Below are 24,344 nucleotides of genomic sequence, written 5' to 3' on the forward strand. Positions count from 1 at the left end.
TGAATGGGGATATAGATTTGTCCATGAATCAGTAACTATTTACGTTGACACATGGGAGTTCATCACACTTGAATGTGTTTGAAATTGTCCACATAGAAGTTAAAACAAGCAAACAAACTCCACTACATTTCCCTGCCATATTTGCTTCTCCATCACTTGTAATTTCCTTATAGTTTTCCTGGTTTGATGTACAGTAGTCCCCCCTTATCCACCGTTTTGCTTTCTGTGGTTTCAGTTACCTGCGGTCAACCGTGGTCTGAAAATGTTACATGGAAAATTCAAGAAATGAACAATTCATAAGTTTTAAACTGTGCGCTGTTCTGATTAGCTTGATGCAATCTTGAGCTGTCCTGCTCCCTCCCACCCGGGTCGTGAATCACCCCTTCTCCAGTGTTTCCACATATCTACGCTGTATACACTACCTACTTGGCAGTCACTCAGTAGCCGACTCGGTTATCAGATCAACTGTCTCCTTATCACAGTGCTTGTGTTCAAGTCACCCTTATTTTACTTAACGATGGCCCCAAAGCGCAAGAGTAATGATGCTGGCAATTCGGATGCGCCAAAGAGAAGCCATAAAAACGCTTCCTTTAAGTGAAAGGTGAAAGTTGTTGACTTAATAAGGAAAGAAAAAAAATTGTATGCTGCAGTTGCTGAGATCTACAGAAGAGCAAATTTTCTATCTGTGAAATTGTGAAGAACGAAAAAGAAATTCACGGGGCGAAGAAATTCACGGGGCCGCCCAGTGGCGTAGCGGTTAAGCGCTCGCACTCCGCTGCAGCGGCCTGTGGTTCGGATCCCGGGTGTGCACCAAGGCACGGCTTATCAAGCCAGGCTGTGGTGGCATCCCATAGAAAGTGGAGGAAAATGGGCATGGATGTTAGCCCAGGGCCCATCTTCCTCAGCAGAAAGAGGAGGATTGGCGACAGATGTTAGCTCAGGGCTAATCTCCCCCGCCCCCCCCCAAAAAAGAAAATGAAAAAGAAATTCGTGCTAGTTTTGCTGTTGCACCTCAAACTGCAAAAGTTAAGGCCACAGGGCGTGATAAGTGCTTAGTTAAGATGGGAAAGGCATTAAATGCATGGGTGGAAGACATGAACAGAAAATGTATTCCAACTGATGGCAACGTGTTGCGCCAGAAAGCATTGAGCCTGTATGAAGAATTCAGCAAGGGATCCCCTGAAAAGAGTGGCACCATCCCATTTACTGCAAATAAGGGATGGTTACACAGATTCAGGAATAGGTTTGGAATGAAAGAGAGAAAGACCGCATTCACATAACTTTTTTTTTTTTTTTTTTGCAGGGAAGTAGTCACTCTAAGCTAACATCTGTTGCCAGTCTTCCTCTTTTTTTTTTTTTCCTCCCCGAAGCCCCAGTGCATGGTTGTATATCCTAGTTGTAAGTCCTTCTAGTTCTTGTATGTGAGCTGCCACATGGCATGGCAACTGACAGATGGGTAGTGTGGTTCTCAGATGGGGAAACGAACCCAGGCCACCAAAGCAGTGAGAGCGCCAAACTTTAACCACTAAACCATTAGGGCTGGCTCTCACATAACTTTTATTACAGTATACTGTTATAATTGTTCTATTTTATCATAAGTTATTGTTAATCTCTTACTGTGCCTAAATTATAAATTAAACTTTATCATAGGTATGCATCTCTAGGAAAAAACATAGTATATATAGGGTTCAGTACTCTCCGTAGTTTCAGGCATCCACTGGGGGTCTTGGAACTTATTCCCCGTGGATAAGGGGAACTATTGTATACTTAAGCCACAATTTTTTCAAACTAAATATACATATCTAATCTAGTTGTACGTGGGATTAAATTTAGACAACACAACCAATCTTATATATAAATGCCTTGCCACATTCTTATATCTGACATGAATTGAAAGTATCGCGCAGCTTGCAAAATCTGTCCTGTCGTGTTGGTTGCACTATCCATAACAGGTTGTAGCTGAGTAATCAGCATCGCTTTGAAGTGCTTTGCAATTGAACAGGTACGGTTTTTAATTCATCAGATGATTTATCATACAAATTCCATGTACTAGATCCATAGCTGCTGGAAGAATAACTTTTCAGTAACTGAATAGATCATCTTCTCTTTTGCTGTATAAATGATATGCAACCAAATACAGCATTATTAAAGTTTTCTCATGAATGACTAAGAAATTGTTCTCATAACTGTGTCTTTTTCTTTTCTGTGTATAATTTTCAAGAAGCTTATTGAAAAATTGAGCATGCTATGTTTCCATGTATCTTTTTTTTTTTTAGTTTGAAGACTTTAAGCTTTCATTTGCAAGGATATCATTAAAAATATTAAATAAAACTTCAGGGTCTCATTTTTTGGGCTTGCATATTTGATAATAATCTATTAAATATATTTAAATAACTTTCATTTTAAATTCTTATAGTTAGCTCTGTTCTTCTTAGAATGTGGCCTGATGGAAATCAAAGTTTACTGTTTGACTCAACATTTTTTCTCGATATTATCATTCTTCATGTTTAAAGATCCAGCAGTTGAACTTGGGCCAGGCCTAAGTATTTCTACTTAAAGAGGCTTTTACCTTTTAATGAGAAAATGATCCATTTTAAGGGCTATTTGTACTAGCTCAATCATAAGGTTACAGTTGTCAAGAACGAAAAATGTAGTATATGATCATGTCCTTTCTAAAAAACATACTGAAATTGTCTCATTTTTTTTTCTGCAGTAGACCAAATTACTGAGCTCTCACTACTGACCAGACACTGTGCTGAGCACTTCATGTATGGTGTTGCCCTAATCCTTACAACAATCAAATGAGGACAAGAAGAGCATTATCTCCATAGCACATCTCCACACTACAGACGAGGAAGCAGAGAAGGGAGTAGGAGGATGAGCTGGCTGAAGGGGTGTGTCTTAGAGCCCAGCCCCTTACTCTTTAGCCTTAATTGTTCATCTCTAACAGTTTCTCTTCTGTAAGACTGAGATGGTTCTAACTGGCCTACATAGGTCATATGTTGGTTGTGAGGATTAAGTTAAGGTAACTGAAAGCATTTTTGTAAACTGAAGAGAAATCAAATACTGTCCCTAGAATGTTTGGGACTTAATATCTTTTGAGGCTGTAGATTTTTCTGTCCCTGGTAGAATTGGTGGGGTGGCGGGGGGGGGGGGAGATTAATTATGCTTAAGAAGTCCAAACTTAATATTCTGAACACCCAAATTTCCTAATAGTGTCACATTTACTCCTTTTTCTTGAAAATGACAAAAAAAGAAACTCTTTAGAAAAGAGAGAAGTCCATAAAGTTTAGATTGAACGTGTATACAGTAACACATTGTTTAATGATGGGATACGTTCTGAGAAATGTGTCATTAGGCAATTTCGTTGTTGTGCCAACATCATAGAGTGTAATTACACAAACCTAGATGGTATGGCCTATTGCTTCTGGGCTATAAACCTGTACAGCATGTTACTGTACTGAATGCTGTAGGCAATTATAACGCAATGGTAAGTATGTGTGTATCTAAACATATCTAAACATAGAAAAGGTATAGTAAAAATATAGTATAAAAGATAAAAAGTGGTACATCTGTAGAGGGCACTTAGCATGAATGGAGCTTGCAGGACTGGAAGTTGCTCTGGTGAGTCAGTGAGTGAGTGGTGAGGGAATGTGAAGGCCCAGGACATCACTATACACTGCTGTAGACTTCATAGACACTGTATACTTAGGCTACACTAAATTTATTAAAAAATATGTTTCTTTCTTCAATAATAAATTAACCTTAGCTTACTGTAGCTTTTTTTACTTTATAAACTTTAATTTTTTTTAACTTTTTGACTCTTTTGTAATAACATTTAGCTTAAAACACAAACACATTGTACAGCTGTACAAAAATATTTTCTTTCTTTATATCCTTACTCTATAAGCTTTTTTATATTTTTAAAATTTTTAACTTTTTTTTACCTTTTAAACTTCTTTGTTAAAAACAAAGACACAAACACACACAATAGCCTAGGCCTACACAGGGTCAGGATCATCAATATCACTGTCTTCCGCCTCCACATCTTGTCCCACTGGAAGGTCTTCAGGGGAAATAAGACGCACAGAGCTGTCATCTCCTATGATAACAACGCCTTCTTCTGGAATACCTCCTGAAGGACCTGCCTGAGGCTCTTCTTGAGGAAGTGTCACTCTTTTCAAAGATATATCCATGGTGATTTGCTCGGTTTGTTTCTTTTTTCCATCATAGATTTGCTTGTAAACAGATAATGCACCAAGAACATTCCTTTCTTTTTTTTTTTTTTTTTTGGTGAGGAAGATCAGCCCTGAGCTAACATCCGTGCCAATCCTCCTCTTTTTGCTGAGGAAGACTGGCCCTGAGCTAACATCTATTGCCAATCCTCCTCCTTTTTTCTCCCCAAAGCCCCAGTAGATAGTTGTATGTCACAGTTGCACATCCTTCTAGTTGCTGTATGTGGGACGCGGCCTCAGCATGGCCAGACAAGCAGTGAGTTGGTGCGCGCCCGGGATCCGAACCCGGGCCGCCAGTAGCGGATCGTGTGCACTTAACCGCTAAGCCACGGGGCCGGCCCTGAACATTCCCTTCTATTAATGAAAACCTTTTGGTGTTGGGGTCCATGTTTTCAAACTTTTTAAGGAGCTTGCGGAGGTCTGCAAAAGCTTCTGCTGAACCCTTCACTGTGAATTTTCTTGGGGGCTCTTCTTCTTTTTATTCTCCTGCAGTTTCCTTTTCTCTTGCCTCTTCTTCAGTTATGCACTCCTGTTCCAGTTCCAACAGCTCCTCATCAGTCAGTTCCTCAGGAACCACCTCTATGAGCTCCTTGATGTCATCCTCATCCACACCCAGCAATGGCCACTGAGGAAGAAGACTGCAGGCTTTCCTGGTCACAGGCTTTCCCCTGTCCCTCTTCTCTGCCCATCACCAGAGGAGCAGGTGCAGAGGAAGGTGAGAAAGATAGAAGTGCGTGAAGGGTGTACCTGGTGCACACCTCACTCGCTCAGGCTGAGCTGCCAAAGGAAGGAAAACTTTGAGATGAATATGAGATTCAAGTTTTAAAGTAAAGTGAGGGCCGGCCCCGTGGCTTAGCGGTTAAGTGCGTGCGCTCCGCTGCTGGCGGCCCGGGTTCGGATCCTGGGCGGGCACCAACGCACCGCCTCTCCGGCCACGATGAGGCTGTGTCCCACATACAGCAACTAGAAGGCTGTGCAACTATGACATACAACTATCTACTGGGGCTTTGGGGGGAAAAAAAATAATAATAAAGTAAAGTGAGTCATAGAGATGGAAATGAGACTAGTTTAAAAAGAGATAATGATTGAAACATTAAGGCATGAAGCCAAGATGTCAATAGATGTTTCCCAGTGGGAAAAGCGAGCTTGAGAGAACAAAGATTAGGTAGGCATTATGAAAATGCAATTACTTTATTATATATATATAAAGCATATATAACATATACTATATATATGTAACATATTATATACAACATGTAATATATATACACACACATATATGAAACAGGGAAGTCTATAAATAGAGCCACGAAATTTACAAGGAGCCATGAGAATTACAGGAAGGAGAGAGAACTGCAGGCTAGGGAATCAAGGGAAGTTTCATTGAGGATGTGGCATGTAGGATGAGTCTTGGGACATGGATTGGGGTTTGGGCAATACCTACTTGGGAAACAGGAATTCAGGAGAAGGGACAAGCTTGAGCAAAACGGGCAAAAATGGTATAGAATTGTGGCAGGGAAGTACAGGACTGGCCTGGAGGCCAGTTTGTAGTCCAGATTGGCTGGAACATTAGGCTGTGTGAAGGGGATGATATGGCTGCATGGGCAGTTTACAGCAAATAGTGGTAGTAACTGAGGTCCGTCGTGCTGGTGGTCAATAATCGCTGGCTGAATAAATGAATAAAGAATGAAGTTACTGGACTGCCAGGTGGTGGAGCCTGTCTTTTATGCACCAAGCAATGAACAGCCAGTAAGGATTCCGTTTACAGGGGAATGACAGGGACAGAACTGTGTTTCAGGAACGTTACTAAAGACCTCATTCCCACTCTAGGAAGAGTTAGGCTCAGCTGGAGGGTTTGTCTACAGAACAGTAGCAGGACCTCTCGAAGTGGCACACTCCTGCCTCTGCAGACACTTCCTTTTGGGGACCCTGGTTGACCCCCAGCATCAACGCTTGCTGAAGGCTACTTTCTACCCCTAGGTTCTCTCTTGTATTTGTAATTTCCAATCCACTTGGGCCACTTTCACACCTTGGAATCACTTTCTGGCGGGGCCGCGAGAGGAAACGGCATAACATGCCCAGGACCCGAGGGACGCGGGGTCTCTGAAATCGCCCATTCCAACCAGAGGACGCGCTCTTGACTGGGGTCCCGCTCCGGCGTCGGTGGCATCTGCTCCTCGCCCCCCACACGGCCAGGGGGCGCCCTCGGTCGCCGGCTCACCTGGTTGGCAGGCGCGCACCCTCTCGCCGTGCGGGGCTAGGCCACATCCTCGGACCCAGAAGCCGCGTCAGACTTCCACGCCGGCCAATCAGAATTGTCCATGTACCAGCGGGGACGGGCTGTGGAGGCAGGAGGAAGATGGCGGCGGGGGCGAGGTGAGGTGGTGGCAGGAGAAAGGGTTCGGGCGCGGGAGGCGGGGGGACGCGGAGCGATGGCCCGCGTCGGCCGCAGGGGCAGATAAGAAGCCGTCGCGCCGCGGGTGTGGGGGGCCGGAGGGGAGGGCGCCTGGGCGCCCCGAGAGTATGACGGGGCTGTACGAACTGGTGTGGCGGGTGCTGCACGCTCTGCTCTGCCTGCACCGCACGCTCGCCTCCTGGCTCCGCGTTCGGTTCGGCACCTGGAACTGGATCTGGCGGCGCTGCTGCCGCGCCGCCTCCGCCGCGGTCCTAGCGCCGCTCGGCTTCACGCTCCGCAAGCCCCCGGCTGCGGGCAGGAACCGCCGGCGCCACCGGCACCCGCGCGGGGGGCCGGGCCCGGCCGCTGCCCACCTCCGGCTGCGCTGGCGCGCGGACGGCCGTTCCCTGGAGAAGCTGCCTGTGCACATGGGCCTGCTGATCACCGAGGAGGAGCAAGAGCCCAGCTTCTCGGACATCGCGAGCCTCGTGGTGTGGTGTATGGCCGTGGGCATCTCCTACATTAGCGTCTACGACCACCAAGGTGAGACCCGGCGCGGGGAGGGGGACCGGGGCGCCTCTGACCGCGGGGACCGCAGCTCACGGCAGCCCTCCCGGCGCCACGAGTTTCCCGGTCCCGAGGCCCTTAAGTGCAATTTACGGCGCTAGAGCTTTCGAGGAAGGGAGATAAGCTTTATTGAGCATCTAAGTCTCTGAATTCGATTCATTCACTTTGTATACATTTAAAAAATATTTAATATTCTTTATAATGCTCCAGTAAGCTAGATGGCTTTGTATACCCTTGGTTCACAAACGAGGGAGCCGAGAATTAACAAAATTCACTGATTTGTCCAAAGTCACAAAGATAGTAATAGGGGGATTGAAATTTTAGCCAGTCTGTGCTTTTTTACATATGTGCCCTTTTGTTATACCAGACTGTTTCTTCAGAGAGATTTCAAGGCACTGTTCTTAAGTCACAGTCAAGCTGTGGAAGATTTATGCATAAGTGAATGGTTGGGGCCCAGTGGCACTTGGAGTGGGCTTATGAAAAGTATGAGAGAGACTGGATAGGCAGAAAGGAAAATGGTCACGTTCTGTCTTTGAGGTCTGGGATGGTGTGCGATTGTTGATCCTCAGTGGCGAACACAGTACTTGACACAATAATTGTCCTCATAAGTTTTGATTGAGAGAATGAATTTCACCATAAGGAATTTTTGTAAGTACAAAAATTCATCACTTATCGGGTGGCTACAAACCTGAAGCACTGTGCTAAGCACGTTCCTTGGAATCTTACATTTAATTCCTTGGACTCTCAGGCTTGTGGGGGAGTAGACACTCACATAAGTGGCATCATTAATAACAAGAAGTGTTGGGAATAAGTAACTACTATGAGAAGCAGGGAGAGATATTTTAAGTGGAGGAACTTGAGAAGTTCATGCAGAGGAGACAGGATTTAAGCCCGATGTTGAAGAATGAGTAGAAGATAAGGTTGAGGAAGGCTCTAAATGTCCGGTGTGGGTTTCAGTCAAATCCTGAAAGCAGTGAAATTTCCTTAGAGATAATGATGTGGTGATAAGAATGATTTAGGAGTATTGGTATGGAGGAAAGAAAAGTAATGTTTTAGTCTCTGTTCAATAACTTAAATTACCAGTATGCTCCACAGAAGCTACAACTTGATTTTTAATCTTTAAATCTTTAGATAGGTTCCAGTGTGAGGTTTTGTCAGAAAAGGTAGGTCAAGATCAGACAGTAACTACCACCTTCCTTGCAGCCGGCAAGCAATATGGTGACATCAAAGGATGACTTAGCCTGTAGGGTAAAGTTTAGTATACTCAGGGGCTGACATTTTATGGAACTTGCCCATGAACTCGCTGACCAGTAGAAATCATGAGACTGTTATGAGGCAACACAGTCTTTGCTTAAAGCAGCGCAACATAAATATTGTCTGGGGAAAAAATGTGAAGCAGAAATAGGAATTAGTTAAAGCTATTAAGCAGTGTAGTAAGTTGACTTATAAATGAATCACTTACATTCAGGTGATTCCAGTAGGGAAGGAAAATGTATAGCTAAATTGTCTAACTTGGTGACTGTGCCTGCTAACACAGATGCTAATATTGCCACACTTCCTTGTTCCGGCAAGTCCTGTTATGGAATTGCTGGTGTAAATCAGAAGTATTCTGTGTCATATTCACTAAAAGGAAACTGATTGGTAATGAAAAGGAAGAAGTCAAGCTAACCAACTAGTGATGACCAAAAGGAGTTTTAAGGAGCATTTTCAGTGAATGGACTTAGAGCACCTTGTGTCCTACTGTTAACGCAGTTTTAATTATTTTTTAAGGGATAAGAGATAATTTCATTGTTTGAAATAGGAAACTTTTGATTTAGCCATTCTTGGTTTTGATTCATTCGTTCATTCATTTAGCAGGTGACAGTTGGGCATCTGTGAAGTACCAGGTACTGTCCTGGGCATGGGGGTGCAGCAGTGATCAAAACAGACAAAAATCCCTTTGCTCACGGAACTTATGTTTTAGTGGAAGTCTGACAGATATTGTAAATGAGTAAAGTATGTGGTATATTAGATCATAAGTGCAATGAGGAAAAATAAAGCAAAGAACGGGGAGAGTTGAGAGTCAATGGTGGCAGAAGGGGTGCAGTTTGAAATATGGTGGCCAAAGAAGGCCTCAGTGACTTTAGTGTAGACCCGAAAGAGGAGAGGGAGCCAGCCATGAGGAGACGTGAGAAAAATTGTCCTTTTTCAGGGGAGGTACAGATATTTAAGCTTTATTCAGTTTCTTCAAACTTTTATTTAAGCTTATTTCTATATAGATGTTTAACTTATTTCTATATAGATGTTTAAATTATAAAAAAATCCTATTGACATACTCATAAATATCACATTTACTGAGTACCTAGTGTGTTACAAAGCTCTGGGATACAAAGGAGTACAAGAAATAGTGTCTCGTAAAGAGTTTACACTTAAGTTAGGAATATCTACTAAAAATTAATACAAGCTAATATATGAATGCTAGTGAGTGGCAGAGACTTTATTTAAGGAGAGAAAAAGAGAAAAATCCTTGAGGAGCAGGGTTACCCCCATATGTTCTTAGTAAGGAAGGAGGTGACACCTGAGCTAGGTCTAGCAAAAACAGCTAGAAATTGGATTATCGTGAACAGTACAGTGTTGTGTGTGTGTGTGTGTGTGAGAATGGGGAATTCGCCATTGGCAACATTCCCATTAGACTATCAAACAGCAGCATTGAGTAGTGTGTTGGGAATAGTGAATATAATAGGTAAGTTTATGTACAGTCATGCGTCGCTTAATGACAGGGATATGTTCTGAGAAATGCGTCGTTAGGTGATTTCATTGTGTGAACATCATAGAGTGTACTTACACAAAACTAGATAGTATAGCCTACTACACACCTAGGCTCTATGGTACTAATCTGACGGGACCACCGTGGTATATGTGGTCTGTTGTTGACCGAAGTGTCGCTGAGTGGCTCATGACTGTAATGAAAAGTTGAGAAATGAGGTGGGATGAAGGCTTGGACAACTGTTCTGGTTCTTTGTTGCTTTGTAGTCTACCACAAAGTAAAGTGTTTTAAAACAACAATTAATGTGTTGACTCCATTCAGTTGGGCAGTTCTTCCTTGGTGTTGGTCCCACTCATAAGGTTGCAGTCAGACTGTAGCTGGGTCTTAAAGGTTTCTCACCACATGTCTGGTGCCTGTTTGTGATGGCTGGAATAAATGAGGCTGGGTTGGTCGTCTATCTTCAGATGGTCTTTCCACGTGGCCAGCTTGCGTTTCCTTATTTAATAGTGGCCTCGGGGTAGTCAGACTTCTTACAGATAGCCACCTTTCCCCAGAGTGTGTTTCCAGAGACCCAGCCACAGGTCAAAGCTGCAGGGCTTCTTATGATGTAGCTTAGGAAATCATGCGCTGTTACTTCTGCTGTATTCCCTTGGTCTGAGAAGTCACAGGTCTGTCCCAAATCAAGAAAATAGAGAAATACACTTTACCTCTCAATGAGAAAAGGGCTTGTACAGAAGGGGTGGGGGTGGGGGGAATGATGGCAGCCATCTTGGAGATAAGCTACTGTACCACCTTACGTTTTTCCTGTCATATATACCCCTTCACCCAAGAATTTGTGTTTAAATGAGTAGTCATTCCGATTATAGTTGACTCTTTGTTGTTAGTGCTGTTGAGTCGGCTTGGACTCCTAGTGACCTTAGGACCCTGCCTGGTCTTTTTGCACCATCCTCTCATCTTCGGTGCTGTATCAGACAGTGCTCCGCTGCTATTTATAGGGTTTTCGTGGCCACTTTTTTCAGAAGTGGTAGCCAGGTCCTTCTTCCTAGTCTGTCACGGTCTGGAAGCTCTGCTGAAACCTGTCCACCTTGGGTGACCCTGCTGGTATTTGAAATACCTGTGGCATAGCTTTCAGCATCACAGCAACACGCAGCCACCACAGTGTAACAACAGACACATGGTAGTGTGATTCCCTCACTGGGAAACGAACCTGGGCCACGGCGGTGAGAGCACCGAAGTTTAACCGCTAGACCACCAGGGCTGGCTGTAGTTGGATCTAGATTATATTTGATTTTTAGAGTAAAAAATCCATCGATATTTACCGTTTGACTCGGTCAGCAAACTGCTCTTTTTATTTTAATTTCCCTGGAATATTTGTTGATTGTAATAATTTCTGCCAGTAATTCTTTCATCTATCAGAAATTGAAGTTGTTTTCTCAGGAATTTCTTGAGCTCAGAATCTAGTAAGATTTAACTATTTTGTCTACATGATTATAGTTTAAGAAATGACCATAATAGGGATGGTACAAAAACTGGAGTTAAGGGGCTTTTGGTGCTATAGCCTTGGGGTCGCTGTGCTGGCCTGGGTCTCACTTGAAGTACGCCTAGATCCACGTTATCTGGGTATGTATTATTATCTTCAGTGATGGAACTGTTCATATTGCCTGGCTGTATTGGTGCCATGCTGTGAACCTTGCTGTAGGGCAGTATATTTCTAAACATGGTCTATGGACCATCTGTGAATGAGTCGTTAGGGATGTTATAAAAAAATACAGATTCAACACAGTTGTTGATCAGACCAAATTAGGAGAGTGGGACCTGAGCATCTCTATTTTTATCTAGCTGTCTATATAGTACATCTGCACACTGAAGTTTTACCATAACACAAATCAAAGGATACTTTGCTACTTGCCTTACATCAAATTATTCATCCTTCATGTTCCTTTTCATGAGTGAGGATAAACTGGGGTGGGTTTTAATATTACTTACTATAAATTGGAGTGATCCAGAATAAGGCATTGCCTTCTGTGTGAGAATTCAGTAACAAGATGAAATCTTTTGTGGTCCTCTTTTTAGTGTTACTTCCATAGTTGTAAATCCATGCTAGGTGACTTATGAAATGGTTTTTGGGTACAGATCTCTCACACGAGCATTAAAAAGGTCTGCCCAGTGTGCCCTCAGCCTTCCCAACCTATTTCTCGCTATTTTATATACCTGTTGCTGCATCCGTAATTAGTTTACTTGATGTTTCCTCCTCCTCCTGGAGTGTCTTCATCTCCTTTTCCTTGCAAATGACTATCTATCTGTCAGAAGGCTATCGTTGATCCTTGTAAGTCCATCCTAGCTGTCACCTCTTAGGTAGTCTCTCTTGACTATTCCATTCCTAATCTTGCTCTATCCTTGACTCTCCTTAGAACTTTGTACATCTCTAAAGGTGCTTCCATTCTCTGTTTTATAAAGCAGTAGTCATACGTGTATGTGCTTGAATTTTCATGCTAGATTATAAGCTCCACAGGTGCTGTCTGTCCTCATTTTTGCGTCTCCTACAGAGTATAGCTTGAATTGAAAGAATGGCTGCATTTCTTGTAGATAAGAATAATGAACTGAGTTGTAATTTGTTTCCCAAAACGAATACCCAGAAGCCTTAAAATAATGGAGGAAAAAGAACATAGTATGCCCTAGTTTACTTATGTGGCACACTGACACAGATGCTATTGCGAAGTATGATTTTATTAAGTATTGTTCTCCTTATGTTGAAATACAGAGTTGCCAGAAGTGTTGAAAGTTCAGATATAAATGTGATTACATTTTGGTATACCAAACAATACAAACTGGAGTACTTGTCCTCCCTCCTGTGGAAACTCGTGTAAGGGAGCATTCTATTCCTAATCTTCATCTTTGTGTAGTTCACCTCTGTACAGAGTTTCACATTTATCTTAGCATCCTGGAATGTCCTCTTTTCCTTTTTCTGCCAAAGGGCTAGCTACCTGTCAAAAGGCTATCGTCGATCCTGGTATGTCCATTCTGACTGTCACCTCCTAGGTAGCCCCTCTCAACTGTTCCAGGCCCACTTTTGCTCTGTCTTTCAAAAGCTCTATCCTGCTTTTGTTAACTTTTGAAATAACCTCATTCTCTGAGTACCCTTCTATTTAACCATAGTACTGGATCTATGTATGAAAATAAACCTTTACTTAATAGTAATAAATACTCTTTGTTGAACTCTTACTATGTACCAGATACTATGCAAAGAAGTGCATTAAATTCTTAGCAGTTTTACAAATCAAGAAATAGAGCCTTAGAAATCCAAGAACGCATATCTAGTAAGGAGCAGATTTAGAATTTGAACCAGATTTTATTCCAGAGCTTTTGTATTTAATCGTTACGCTATACTGACTTCCACTGGTAAGAGAATGTGACCACAATACAGTCACTTTTAGTACTATTCCTAATTATGTTGGGTCATCTTAAAGCCTTGGTAAAGTGGTGCATATCTACAGGAGACAAATAATTTGTAGACGATTATTTATTTATTTATTTTATTTTTTTGTGAGGAAGATCAGCCCTGAGCTAACATCTGATGCCAATCCTCTTTTTTTCTTGCCGAGGAAGACTGGCCCTGGGCTAACATCCTCTACCTCTACCTTATATGGGATGCCGCCACAGCATGGCTTGACAAGCAGTGCATCTGTCCGCACCTGGGCTGCGAACCTGCGGACCCCGGGGCCGCTGCAGCGGAGCGCGCACACTTAGCTGCTACGCAACTGGGCAGGCCCTATACTTTACTTTTTTAATCAACTAAATTTAATTTTATGGAGCTCCTGCTTTATATTGTACTGTTTCTTTGTCAGGTGAGCAGAGTCTGTGAAGATATTCTCATTTTTAAAATGTGCAGCCAGAGGCCGAGAAAGCCCAAGTGGCTTGTTCATTTTACACATCTCTCCTGCTGAAGAGCTGGGACTTCAAACCCAGGACTCATTCCCTTATACTGTGCCACTATTATACATTTCTGTTCCCTTGCTATCGCATGCTAATTCCAGTATAATTGTTCTATGAGGTATCCTGGGGCTCTCTTGAAATAAAATTGTTTAATGGCTTATAAGGTTTATTTTGTTATGACTACTTCATTCATGTAAAATTTTAATGGTAGATTTTTTTTTTCATTTTAAATAATTGCTCCATAAGTATATGTTTTCTCCTCTGAAGATTGCCTCTTATAGTGTTATAATTGGATTGTTAGAGAATTAAATGAGGATAACCATAGGTAACTTACTTAGGTGTCTAGTTTAAGAAGAAAAAGGGTAGCCTATTTTGAAGGTTGGGCATTTATTTATAAAGAAATGTTACTTTAATTCCATAGCTGGTGAGATGCTTTATAATTAAGAGAGATTGTTTCAGTGTTTATCTTACTTTTCTCCCCTTCCATTCCCTTGTCATTATAAATACTTGCTGTTAGATATTTCTTAAAAGTTCTGTTTCTATAGAAGGGAAGGAATAACCACATAAAAAACTAATTTCAGGGGCCGGCCTGGTGGAATAGTGGCTAAGTTTGCACGCTCTGCTTCGGCGGCCCAGGGTTCGCAGGTTCGGATCCTGGGTCCAGACCTATGCACCGCTTATCAAGCCATGCTGTGGCAGCATCCCATATGAAGTAGAGGAAGATGGTCATGCATGTTAGCCCAGGGCCAATGTTCCTCAAAAAAAAAAAAATCTGGTTTCAGATTAAAAGAAGATATATTAAACACGTATTTTAGAAGTCTCATTTTATAGAATTGGTCATTCATTTCACATAAATTTTAAAAGAAGCAGTATTTAAGGGATACAGATAAGATTTACTGACTGAATACTTGTTTAGTTAAACTCCTTGTTACTTGGTTCCCTTAATTTGAAAAAAGTGTGTGTGTCATGGCTTTATTACTCAGTTAATGTGTACATGCTTGAGTGTAAGGGTAGATCGAATATTGAAACCTATAAATAATTCTAAAATGTCATTTTAACTAATATAGCAGAGATTTTTAAAGACTCCAATAAAGTACCTGAATACAGTATATAATCTAATAGGTGGATAGGGCATACTTAATTCCACTGTCTTTGAAATATTTTCCCTTTTGGCCTCTATGATGTTTCGTGTGGTTGGATTTCTTCTTTCTCACTGCCTGTTCCTTCTGAGACTTATGTCTGGCTTCTCCTCGTTTGCTCCACTTCTATATGTTGGGGTGTCCTAGAGTTTTGTGTTGTGTGCATGCCTTTGACTTTCTGTTGTTTACTCGGTCTCCTACATCAGGGTCAGCAAACTTTTTCTTTTCTTTTTTTTTTTTTTTACTGAGGAAGATCAGCCCTGAGCTAACGTCTGTTGCCAATCTTCGTCATTTTCTTAAAGGGCCAGCTAGTAAATATTTTAGGCTTAGTGCTATATGGTGGTCCCTGTCATAACTACTCAACTCTCCCGACCTAGCCAGAAAGCAGCCATAAGTGAATGGCTGTGGCTGTGTTCCAGTAGAAGTAGTTTGCTGACCCCTGTCCTAGATGATTTCTCTGATCCCTTGGCTTTAAATATCATCTGTATGCTTTGTATCTCTAGTCCTGATCTCTCCCATAATTCCAGGCTCCTGTATCCAACTCTCTATTTAACATCTCTACTTTTATTTTATTAGGTATCTCAAACGCTTAACATGTCCAAAACAGTTCTCTTGAATTTTCTCCCCCAAAACCTGTGTTGCTCACAGTTTTTCCCATCTCAGAAAATACTGCTACATTCCAATCAGTTGCTCAGCCTAAACACTTAGAGGTCATATGTGAGTCTCCTACATCATATCATGTTCCACCTGTAATCTGTCAGCAGGCCTCCTTGGTCTTACTTCTAGAATATGTCCTAAATTTGCCACATGTTGTAGAAAAAGTTCTCCTTTGCAGCCACCCAACTTTGAGTTATAATTATCTTTCACCTGGGTTACTGCTGTAGCCTCCTGATTGGTCTTCATTTCTATTCTGGCCCCTATATAATCCATTCTTCACCCACCAGCAAAGAGATCTTTTTTGATAACATCATTCAAACTCTGAATAAAACCTGATGTCATAGTATATGTAGTTGCAACTTTTTTTGTGTGTGTGTGTGTGTGTGTGTGTGTGTGTGTGTGTGTGTGAGGAAGATCGGCCCTGAGCTAACATCTGCTAATCCTCCTCTTTTTCTGCTGAGGAAGACCGGCCCTGAGCTAACATCCGTGCCCATCTTCCTCTACTTTATATGGGACGCCGCCACAGCATGGCTTGACAAGCGGTATGTCAGTGCGCGCCCGGGATCTGAACTGGCGAAACCTGGGCCGCTGAAGCGGGGTGCGCTAACTTAACTGCTTGAGCCCCTGGGCCAGCCCCTGTAGTTGCAACTTTTGTGATAGTTTCTTTACTTTTATTATGTCATTTTGACTTTAGATTCTATGAAGGCAAACAAGATGAATTATGATATGAGAAAAAGAATGTCCACATGTATATACTATGATATTGCTAGAGGAATTGCCTATCTCAGTCAAAGACACTCTTATATATCTTGTTGCATTTCTTGTGTATCATGTGAAGTGTGTGTGTGTAGACTTTGAATTCTGAAGAGAGTTGTAAGCTGATAGTATTGTATGGTTAAGTGAGATAAGTACCATAGCGTATAGTCAGATTTCTGGATGGGTGTCAAGCTATGAGGTATCAGGAATCATCTTGCTGATGATGTCTTATCTATACATTTAGCACTTCTCAGAAAGTATACTTTTTTATTTCATGTCTTCATCCAAATCAGCCAAGACAAAGGTTCTGTTTAAAATAACTTTGTGGGAGCCGGCCCTGTGGCTTAGCGGTTAACTGTGCCCGCTGCTGGTGGCCCGGGTTCAGATCCCGGGCGCGCACCGACGCACCACTTGTCGGGCCATGCTGTGGCGGCGTCCCACATACAGCAGCTAGAAGGATGTGCAACTATGACATACAACTATCTATTGGGGCTTTGCGTAGAAAAAGGGAAAAAAAGGAGGAGGATTGGCAATAGATGTTAGCTCAGGGCTGGTCTTCCTCAGCAAAAAGAGGAGGATTGGCATGGATGTTAGCTCAGGGGCTGATCTTCCTCACAAAAAAAATAAAAAATAAAAAAATAAAAAAAAATCTTTATGAAATTCTTCTTTATAAAAGATACTTTGTAACTGGGCCTCTGTTTAATATTCTTCCTTTTTAATAGAGTTTCTGCCTGTGTACAATAAGGAATTGTCTGCTTTTATTGTGAGAGCTTCCTGGAAACTTAAAAAATTCCATTCAGTGACATGTTCATCTAGGTTTTGTTGTTGTTAGGCGGCACTGTGCACTGATAATTTAGTTTATTAAGTAAACACTGAACTCCTGCTACGTGGAAGGTGCCTTAGGAGAAAAGAGGTAAGACCCAAGTTCACAAGTAAGACTATACTTCAGTAGAGGAGTTAAGCTCTAACTATAATAAAAAGGAGACTATTGGTTTATTAAGGAATTTGAACAAAATGTGTGTATTTGGAGGGGGTGAGGTGAGTCAGAGGAGGAATGGGGCACATCTGGCTTGGAGGATTGGAAAAGGCCTCTTGAGGGTAAGTGACGTTTCAGCTGGCCTGGGAAGAATTAGGAGAGTTTCGCAGGTGTGGGGCTGGGAAGGGAGCAGAACAAAGGGTGGAGGTTGGAGTCACTGCATGTGTTTTGGGGGGGAACATAGGCAGTCTAATTTGCTAAGGTTAGAGTATTATACAGAAACAGAAAGATTCATTTATTTCATAAACGTAAGTTATTTCCACCCACCAAGTGTGGAAGCATAGGCTGGAACGTTAATGCTGATCTGAGCAGTTTGTTCTTAATACTTTAAGCATTTTGGGAGCCATTGAAGATATTAAAGTTGGAATGTGCCAGGACTGAAGATGTACCCAAAGAAGGTTAATCTGATAGTCAATCTAGTGATACTTCCTAGAAGGGACAGAAAGACCCATTAGAAGGTGGTTTTTATATTTTTTTAATTTTATAAAGAAGAAGACTATTACTTGAAACAGTGGGGACAATGGACAAAAGGAAATGGGTAGAGGAAATATTGTTGTAGAAGAGTAGTATGTGGGTTTAGCATATTAACAGGGTGCGGCGGGGGGTGTTGGTGATAGTGCTAGAGAGGAGAGAAGATAGATGCCTGGGTGACTGGGCAGGTGCTGATGCCTGTATTAGAAATAGAACAAGAAGAAGGGCTATTTTTTTTTTTTTTTTTTGGTGAGGAAGGTCAGCCCTGAGCTAACATCCGTGCCAATCCTCCTCTTTTTGCTGAGGAAGACTGGCCCTGGGCTAACATCTGTGCCCATCTTCCTCTGCTTTATATGGGAGGCCGCCACTGACAAGCGGTGCATTGGTGCGCGCCCGGGATCCGGACCCGGGCCGCCAGAATCGGAGCGCGCGCACCCAACTGCTATGCCACGGGGCCGGCCCCCCAAGAAGGGCTATTTTTTAAATTATATAGCAGTTATGATTTTAAATCACCTATTGTCCCATTAACCTTTTGCATTTACTGTTCTCATATTGTCTATTCTCTTCCAGGCCTTATCCCTAAATGCATATAAGTTTTACACTTTCAGTACTTCTCTATTGTTTTTTTTAACTTGATGTAATATAAGTGTTTGGGAGCCAGCTTGAAAAGATAAGCTGCCAGGTTTTAGACTTGTTTATTTTCAGATGCTTACAAAACTTGTAGGTAGGATTAGATGTTTAAATGAACTGGAAATGTTAGGAGCCAAATGCTGATCCTGTTTTTACTTAAAATTTTAATGCTTTGTACATCATAGATGTTTTGCATTAATTTTAAGTTTTTAAAGATCTTGCATTGTCATTATTTATCTTAATTACTGATTTTTTTTGGCGCCCCCTTAAATTTTGCCTCAAGCATCTTCCCCTTGTCCTGGTCCTGAGTGGTTTTAAACTCCTGTGAGTGGCTAGAATCAGAGAAGGAGGAGCACATGGACAGAAAGAGAGGGCTGAGGTAGGAGCTCTGAGTCATCTCCACTTAGGGTGGAAAGAGGAAGAAGATGCAGTGCAAGGTGAGAAGGGGCCATTCAAGGAGCAGATTGGGAGTTGAACCAGGAGAGGACATTCAGACAAGCTTAAATGAGCATAGGATCTTTGAGAAGGAAGCAGGGTGATCATTGATGGTGCTGCTTCAGAAAGGTTGAGGAGGAAAGGGTAAAGGTTGAGAAGAGGTAGTGACCAGTTTGGTGATGAAGATTGTCATCCATTGCCTTGGAGAGAGCAAGAGTTCCTGAAAAACTTCCCCATTTTAATCTGGAGACAAAGGTAAAGATGAGCGAATTCCCGAGAATTGAAGCATAGGTCTTTTAGCCTATCAAAGGAAGGGATCAGTGTGGTGTGAAAAGATAAAAACAAGGGTTCCTAGTGTTGGGTTACTATTAAAATGAATAAATCTTAGTTCATAGGAGAAAAAGATTAATTTAACATTTTATTTTTAATAAACTCATGTCCTGGCAGTAGTGTTATGCAGATCTTATGTTTTTAAATTTAAAAAATTTTGAAATTCAGGTGCCTTCCATAATTTATACCTACAATATAGACCAAAGTGTGGTCTAAATTATTATTTTTTTCTTGCATAGATAATTGGAAGTCTCGTAATATATCATATGTGCTGTTTTGTAGTATATGCTTTTGTATCATACATGTGAATTTTATGATTGACTTGAGGATAATGATTATATCCTATACATCTGTATTGCTTGCTACACAAGTATTACTGTTCTAAACATTGTTGTTCAAATAGCTCCTGATATTAATCACCTTGTTTTAAAAATTTTCTTTGTATTTGGGAATATCTTTTTTTGTTTAATCTTGCTCTGGATATGGGTATTACAAAATGTTCACCTCTTTATTTCCAAGCTTAGAGTCTTATGATTGTGGCTTTCGTAAGGAGCCATATCCTTAGCCCTCTGCTCTTCTCCACGTATACTCTTTTACCTTTAGAAATTTTATTTATCGTTTCTTGTGTGTGTGGTTCTCACCTTAAGGAGGATGACTCCCAAATGTACGTCTACACCTCCGTGCTTCATCCATTGTTATGTTACCTTCCCAGCCCCACCCCTGTAAAATTCTCCTAATTCTTCCTGGGCCAGCTGAAATGTCACTTACCCTAAAGAAGCCTTTCCCAATCCCCAGCCAGTCCTTGACCCGTCGTCTTCGCCTTCTCTCAGCAGACATTTGTGTGTTGAGTGTTCTGTGCCAGGCCCTGTGCTAGCCCCTGGTAAGCAGAACAGCTGAGAGCCCTACCACACGGTGCTTATTTGACCTCTTTTGAACATCCTTCGCTTATGCCTCTAAACCCCACCTTAATGTTCTATCATCAGCTATCGAAAACTAAACTTATCTTTTTCTTCAAACCAGTTCTCTTTGTAGAATTTCTCTACTTTAAAAAATGTTATCTGGCCAGCCTGGTGGTGTAGTGGTTAAGTTTGCGTGCTCCGCTTCAGGGGCCTGGGGTTCGTAGGTTCAGATCCTGGGCCTGGACCTACGCACTGCTCATAAAGCCATGCTGTGGCAGCGTCCCACTTACAAAATAGAGGAGGATGGGCATGATGTTAGCTCAGGGCCAATCTTCCTCAGCAAAAAGAGGAAGATTGGCAACAGATGTTAGCTCAGAGCCGATCTTCCTCACCAAAAAAAAAAAAAAAGAGTTATCATTTTCTGTTACCCAGATTTAAGGCCATGGAATTTTCTATGTTCACCTGTAATTAAGTCATGCTCTTGATTCTCTCAATTCTTCCTTTGTAGTGAATCCTTTTCCATTGCTTCATCAGGTTAGGTAGGACTACTGCAATAGTCTGCTGCCTGGCCTTCTCTGTGCTGTTGCCAGGTTAATTTTCCTACAGATATACATTTCCACATTGCCCAGAAATCGTTGGTTACCCAGTGGGTAAGCAAAATGAAATAAAAATTAGACCTATCCCCTTGCGCCTTTTCTCAGGTCCTTTGTACCAGCAGCATTTGTCTGTCTTTTGAGCATTCAGTGCTTTTTGTTCAGCCTTTTCCCCATTCAAATATCCTCTCCATTTTCTTCTAACTTTCTGAGATCAGCTCAGCTCAAGTCTTGCTTATCTTACCAAGCCTTTTCCTACCAAAGGAGACTGCTTTTATCTTTGAACTGTTGTTACGCATGTCCTGCCGCGTTAGCATTTGTGTACAGCATATTCAGCATAATCTATGCTATTTTGTATATATTTACTGTGTTCTCTCTCCTAGTTAATCTTTGAAATGTTTTAAAGTCAGATCTGACCAAGAGAAACACTTGATAAAGGTCGTAAAGGCAATGGCCACTAGAAGGCTGGCCTCTCTGAAAATGCCAAAAACTTGTCGCTTGTTATTAGTTAGAGCTCTCTATATTGGTGTTATACTAAATATATGTCTCATAGTTCATCTTTCTCAACGACATGATAGTAGTTAAATTTTCTGTGCATGGTTGGAGGATCAAAAACAGTTTTATGTGGTATATTTCTGTGCTTTGTTTGAATTTACTAAATTTTGGGTTTGTTAGTTTTGTCTGGTTTCTTTCTAGATCTAAATTTCTGTCACATTCATATTGACACTTAAGTAGTTACCCTATCCTTTTTTTGTCTTTAGGCTGAGACCAGACTCTTGTATTAACAAAGTTTTGTGGTCATGTTTTCCTTTTAGATTCTAGTTTAGAATTAGTCATCACTGCTTCACTTGGAATTTGTTCAGTTCTAGATCCAGTGTTGTTTTCACAACTGGCGTCCATTAATTATTGAAGAAGATAAATTAACCTAGTTGGGATTTACTTGCTTTTTTTCTTTTTAAGGTATTTTCAAAAGAAATAATTCCAGATTGATGGATGAAATTTTAAAACAACAGCAGGAACTTCTGGGCTTAGATTGTTCCAAATACTCAGCAGAGTTTGCAAATAGTAATGACAAAGATGATCAAGGTAAGCGTGAATGTAAAGTTGAATAGCTAACATGCAGATATGTTTGTGTTTCAAGGAAAATCCTGTCATTCATGTATTTATTCATTCATTTTGCCCTGTTAGTCTTTATTGTCAACATCTTTAATCATCAGATTTAGATTTTTCTATCTTTATCTTGTTAAAAGATTGTTTTCTGAAAAAGATAAAATCATAACTCTCATAGACATTAAAAAATAAACACACGTTAAAGATTTTATTTAACTCATAAATAACCAGGAGCCAGGCAGATTTTATACCGATTCAAGAGAATCCAAAGAACGGACACATTTCTAGATCAGGAATATTGAAATGAATATGTAAATAGAGGCAAAACTGGCTTTTCTGTGGGATTAGAGGGAAGATAATTGAACCTCTACCAGACAAGAATTTGGCATTGCTATCACTTACCTAGTATCCTATCAATTGTAAAATAGCTTCTATAGAATCAGAATTTGATAAGGTGGATGTGTGTGCGGTAGACAATGCATATTCCATTGAAACATATTTTTTTCCTACAGTTGTTATTTTTGTCTTCTATCCTGGGTTACTGGTAACTGTACCATGATTGTAGGTGGCGTTTTAGATGAGTGGAAATTATAGTTTACCCTATAATTAAAATTCCTGTTCTCTATAGAGGATTTATTCACAGATAAAAGGTCATTCTGAGCACTTTGAAAAGAAGGCAGTATTTAAATATATAGACAGATGTGATGCATGGGTCCTTTCAGAGGACAGCAGCTAAGTATGTTTTGATATTGAAAGTGGAGGGCTTGAGTGATTCTTGTTTACTGTAAGAACTGTACCTTTATTTTGGTCTGAACTTAATGTTTCTTGAAACTGACTGTGAAATATATCTGGAATAGAGTATTTTTTTTTTAATGTCTTGTTTGTTTTCTCCTCCAGTTTTAAATTGCCAATCAGCAGTGAAGGTGCTGTCCCCAGAAGATGGAAAAGCAGATATTGTGAGAGCTGCTCAGGACTTTTGCCAGTTAGTAGCCCAGCAGCAAAAGAAATCCACAGATTTGGATGTAGATATGTTAGACAGTTTACTTAGTAAGTCACGTGTATTTGTTTTTAGTTTTGTCCCACAAGGATACAGTATGAAGGAGAACATCTAGGTTCCTTTCGCACTATAAAGCCTGATTTTTTTGTTGTTGTTGTTATACTTGTTATGTCTCTGAAGTTTAAAGACATACATGTGAAAATGGTTTTGAGATGATGAAATTTGTAGTCAGCTCACTTACATGAGGACTTACTGGTAAAGGAGAGGACCTAAGAGGATTTTCGGGGGGAGGGATGAATATTCTTGAAAACAGGAATTCTACTTGTCAGCTTTCCTCCCTCTGGGATGTTTTCCTACACCGACAATGAATTCTCTAATTCTCCAGACACCAACTGAGCGTCCAGCAATTCAGTTCAATTCTGATGCTAACTACCCAGAGTTAGCGTCAGACTCTACAAGTTTAAGGGCTCAGTCATACAAGACTGCCCCCGCTTCAGGTGCCAGTTCAATTCTGTAGCCACCTGTACTTCTAATCAACCGGCTGTAAAGAGAGGTTCCCATGACTCCCTCCTAAGGTTTGATAACTTGCTACAATGGTTCACAGAACTCAGGAAGGCACTATACTTACGTTACGGGTTTATTATAGAGGATACAACTCAGGAACAGCTAAATGTACGAGATGCATAGGGCAAAGTAGTGGCGGGGGCGGGCTGGGGTGGGTGGGTGAGGTAATGCACCCTCTCATATAGGTATTTCATGCTCATGGATTGAATGGTATTTCCATTTCTTTATGTCATCTTCTATTTCTTTCAATAATGTCGTATTGTTTTCGGTGCATAGATCTTTCACCTCCTTGGTTAAGTTTATTCCTAGATATTTTATTCTTTTTGTTGCAATTGTAAATGGGATCGTATTCTTCAGTTCTCTTTCTGCTAGTTCTTTATTAGTGTATAGAAATGAAACTGATTTTTGTAAGTTGATTTTGTACCCTGCAACTTTGCTGTAGTTGTTGATTATTTCTAATAGTTTTCTGGTGGATTCTTTAGAGTTTTCTATGTATAGGATCATGTTTTCTGCAAACAGCGAGAGTTTCACTTCTTCCTTTCCAATCTGGATGCCTTTTATTTCTTTTTCTTTCCTAATTGCTCTGTCCAAACCTCCAGTACTATGTTGAATAGGATTGGCAAGAGCGGGCACCCTTGTCTTGTTCCTGTTCTCAGAGGATTGACTTGTGTTAACTTTAATGATCCTTGTGCTTACTAGCATTATCCTTCATCCTTTTGAAGAAAGGCAATACTTCTAACAAATTCCATTTACAGCTTCCGTAGCTATACAATTTCAGATACATATTTTTTGTTCATTTATAGAGTCTCCATTTACCTTAGTTATTAATCATGCATTTTCTATCTAACTCA

General features: G+C 41.1%; 1 protein-coding gene across 1 annotated transcript in view; it reads left to right on the plus strand.

Moving 5' to 3' along the window:
• Positions 1-6,721: 6,721 nt before the first annotated feature.
• The window catches only part of NUS1 (NUS1 dehydrodolichyl diphosphate synthase subunit), a 28,408-nt gene continuing 10,785 nt past the window's right edge, over positions 6,722-24,344 (plus strand). The window contains exons 1-3 of the mRNA XM_004422260.3: positions 6,722-7,173; positions 21,783-21,908; positions 22,830-22,979. Of these exons, the coding sequence (XP_004422317.1) occupies positions 6,759-7,173; positions 21,783-21,908; positions 22,830-22,979 (691 nt within the window). The 5' untranslated portion in view covers positions 6,722-6,758. The remainder of the gene's footprint in view (positions 7,174-21,782; positions 21,909-22,829; positions 22,980-24,344) is intronic.

The sequence above is a fragment of the Ceratotherium simum genome, chromosome 19 (assembly GCF_057802395.1).
Source record: "Ceratotherium simum simum isolate JZ-2026a chromosome 19, ASM5780239v1, whole genome shotgun sequence".
Taxonomy (NCBI): domain Eukaryota; kingdom Metazoa; phylum Chordata; class Mammalia; order Perissodactyla; family Rhinocerotidae; genus Ceratotherium; species Ceratotherium simum.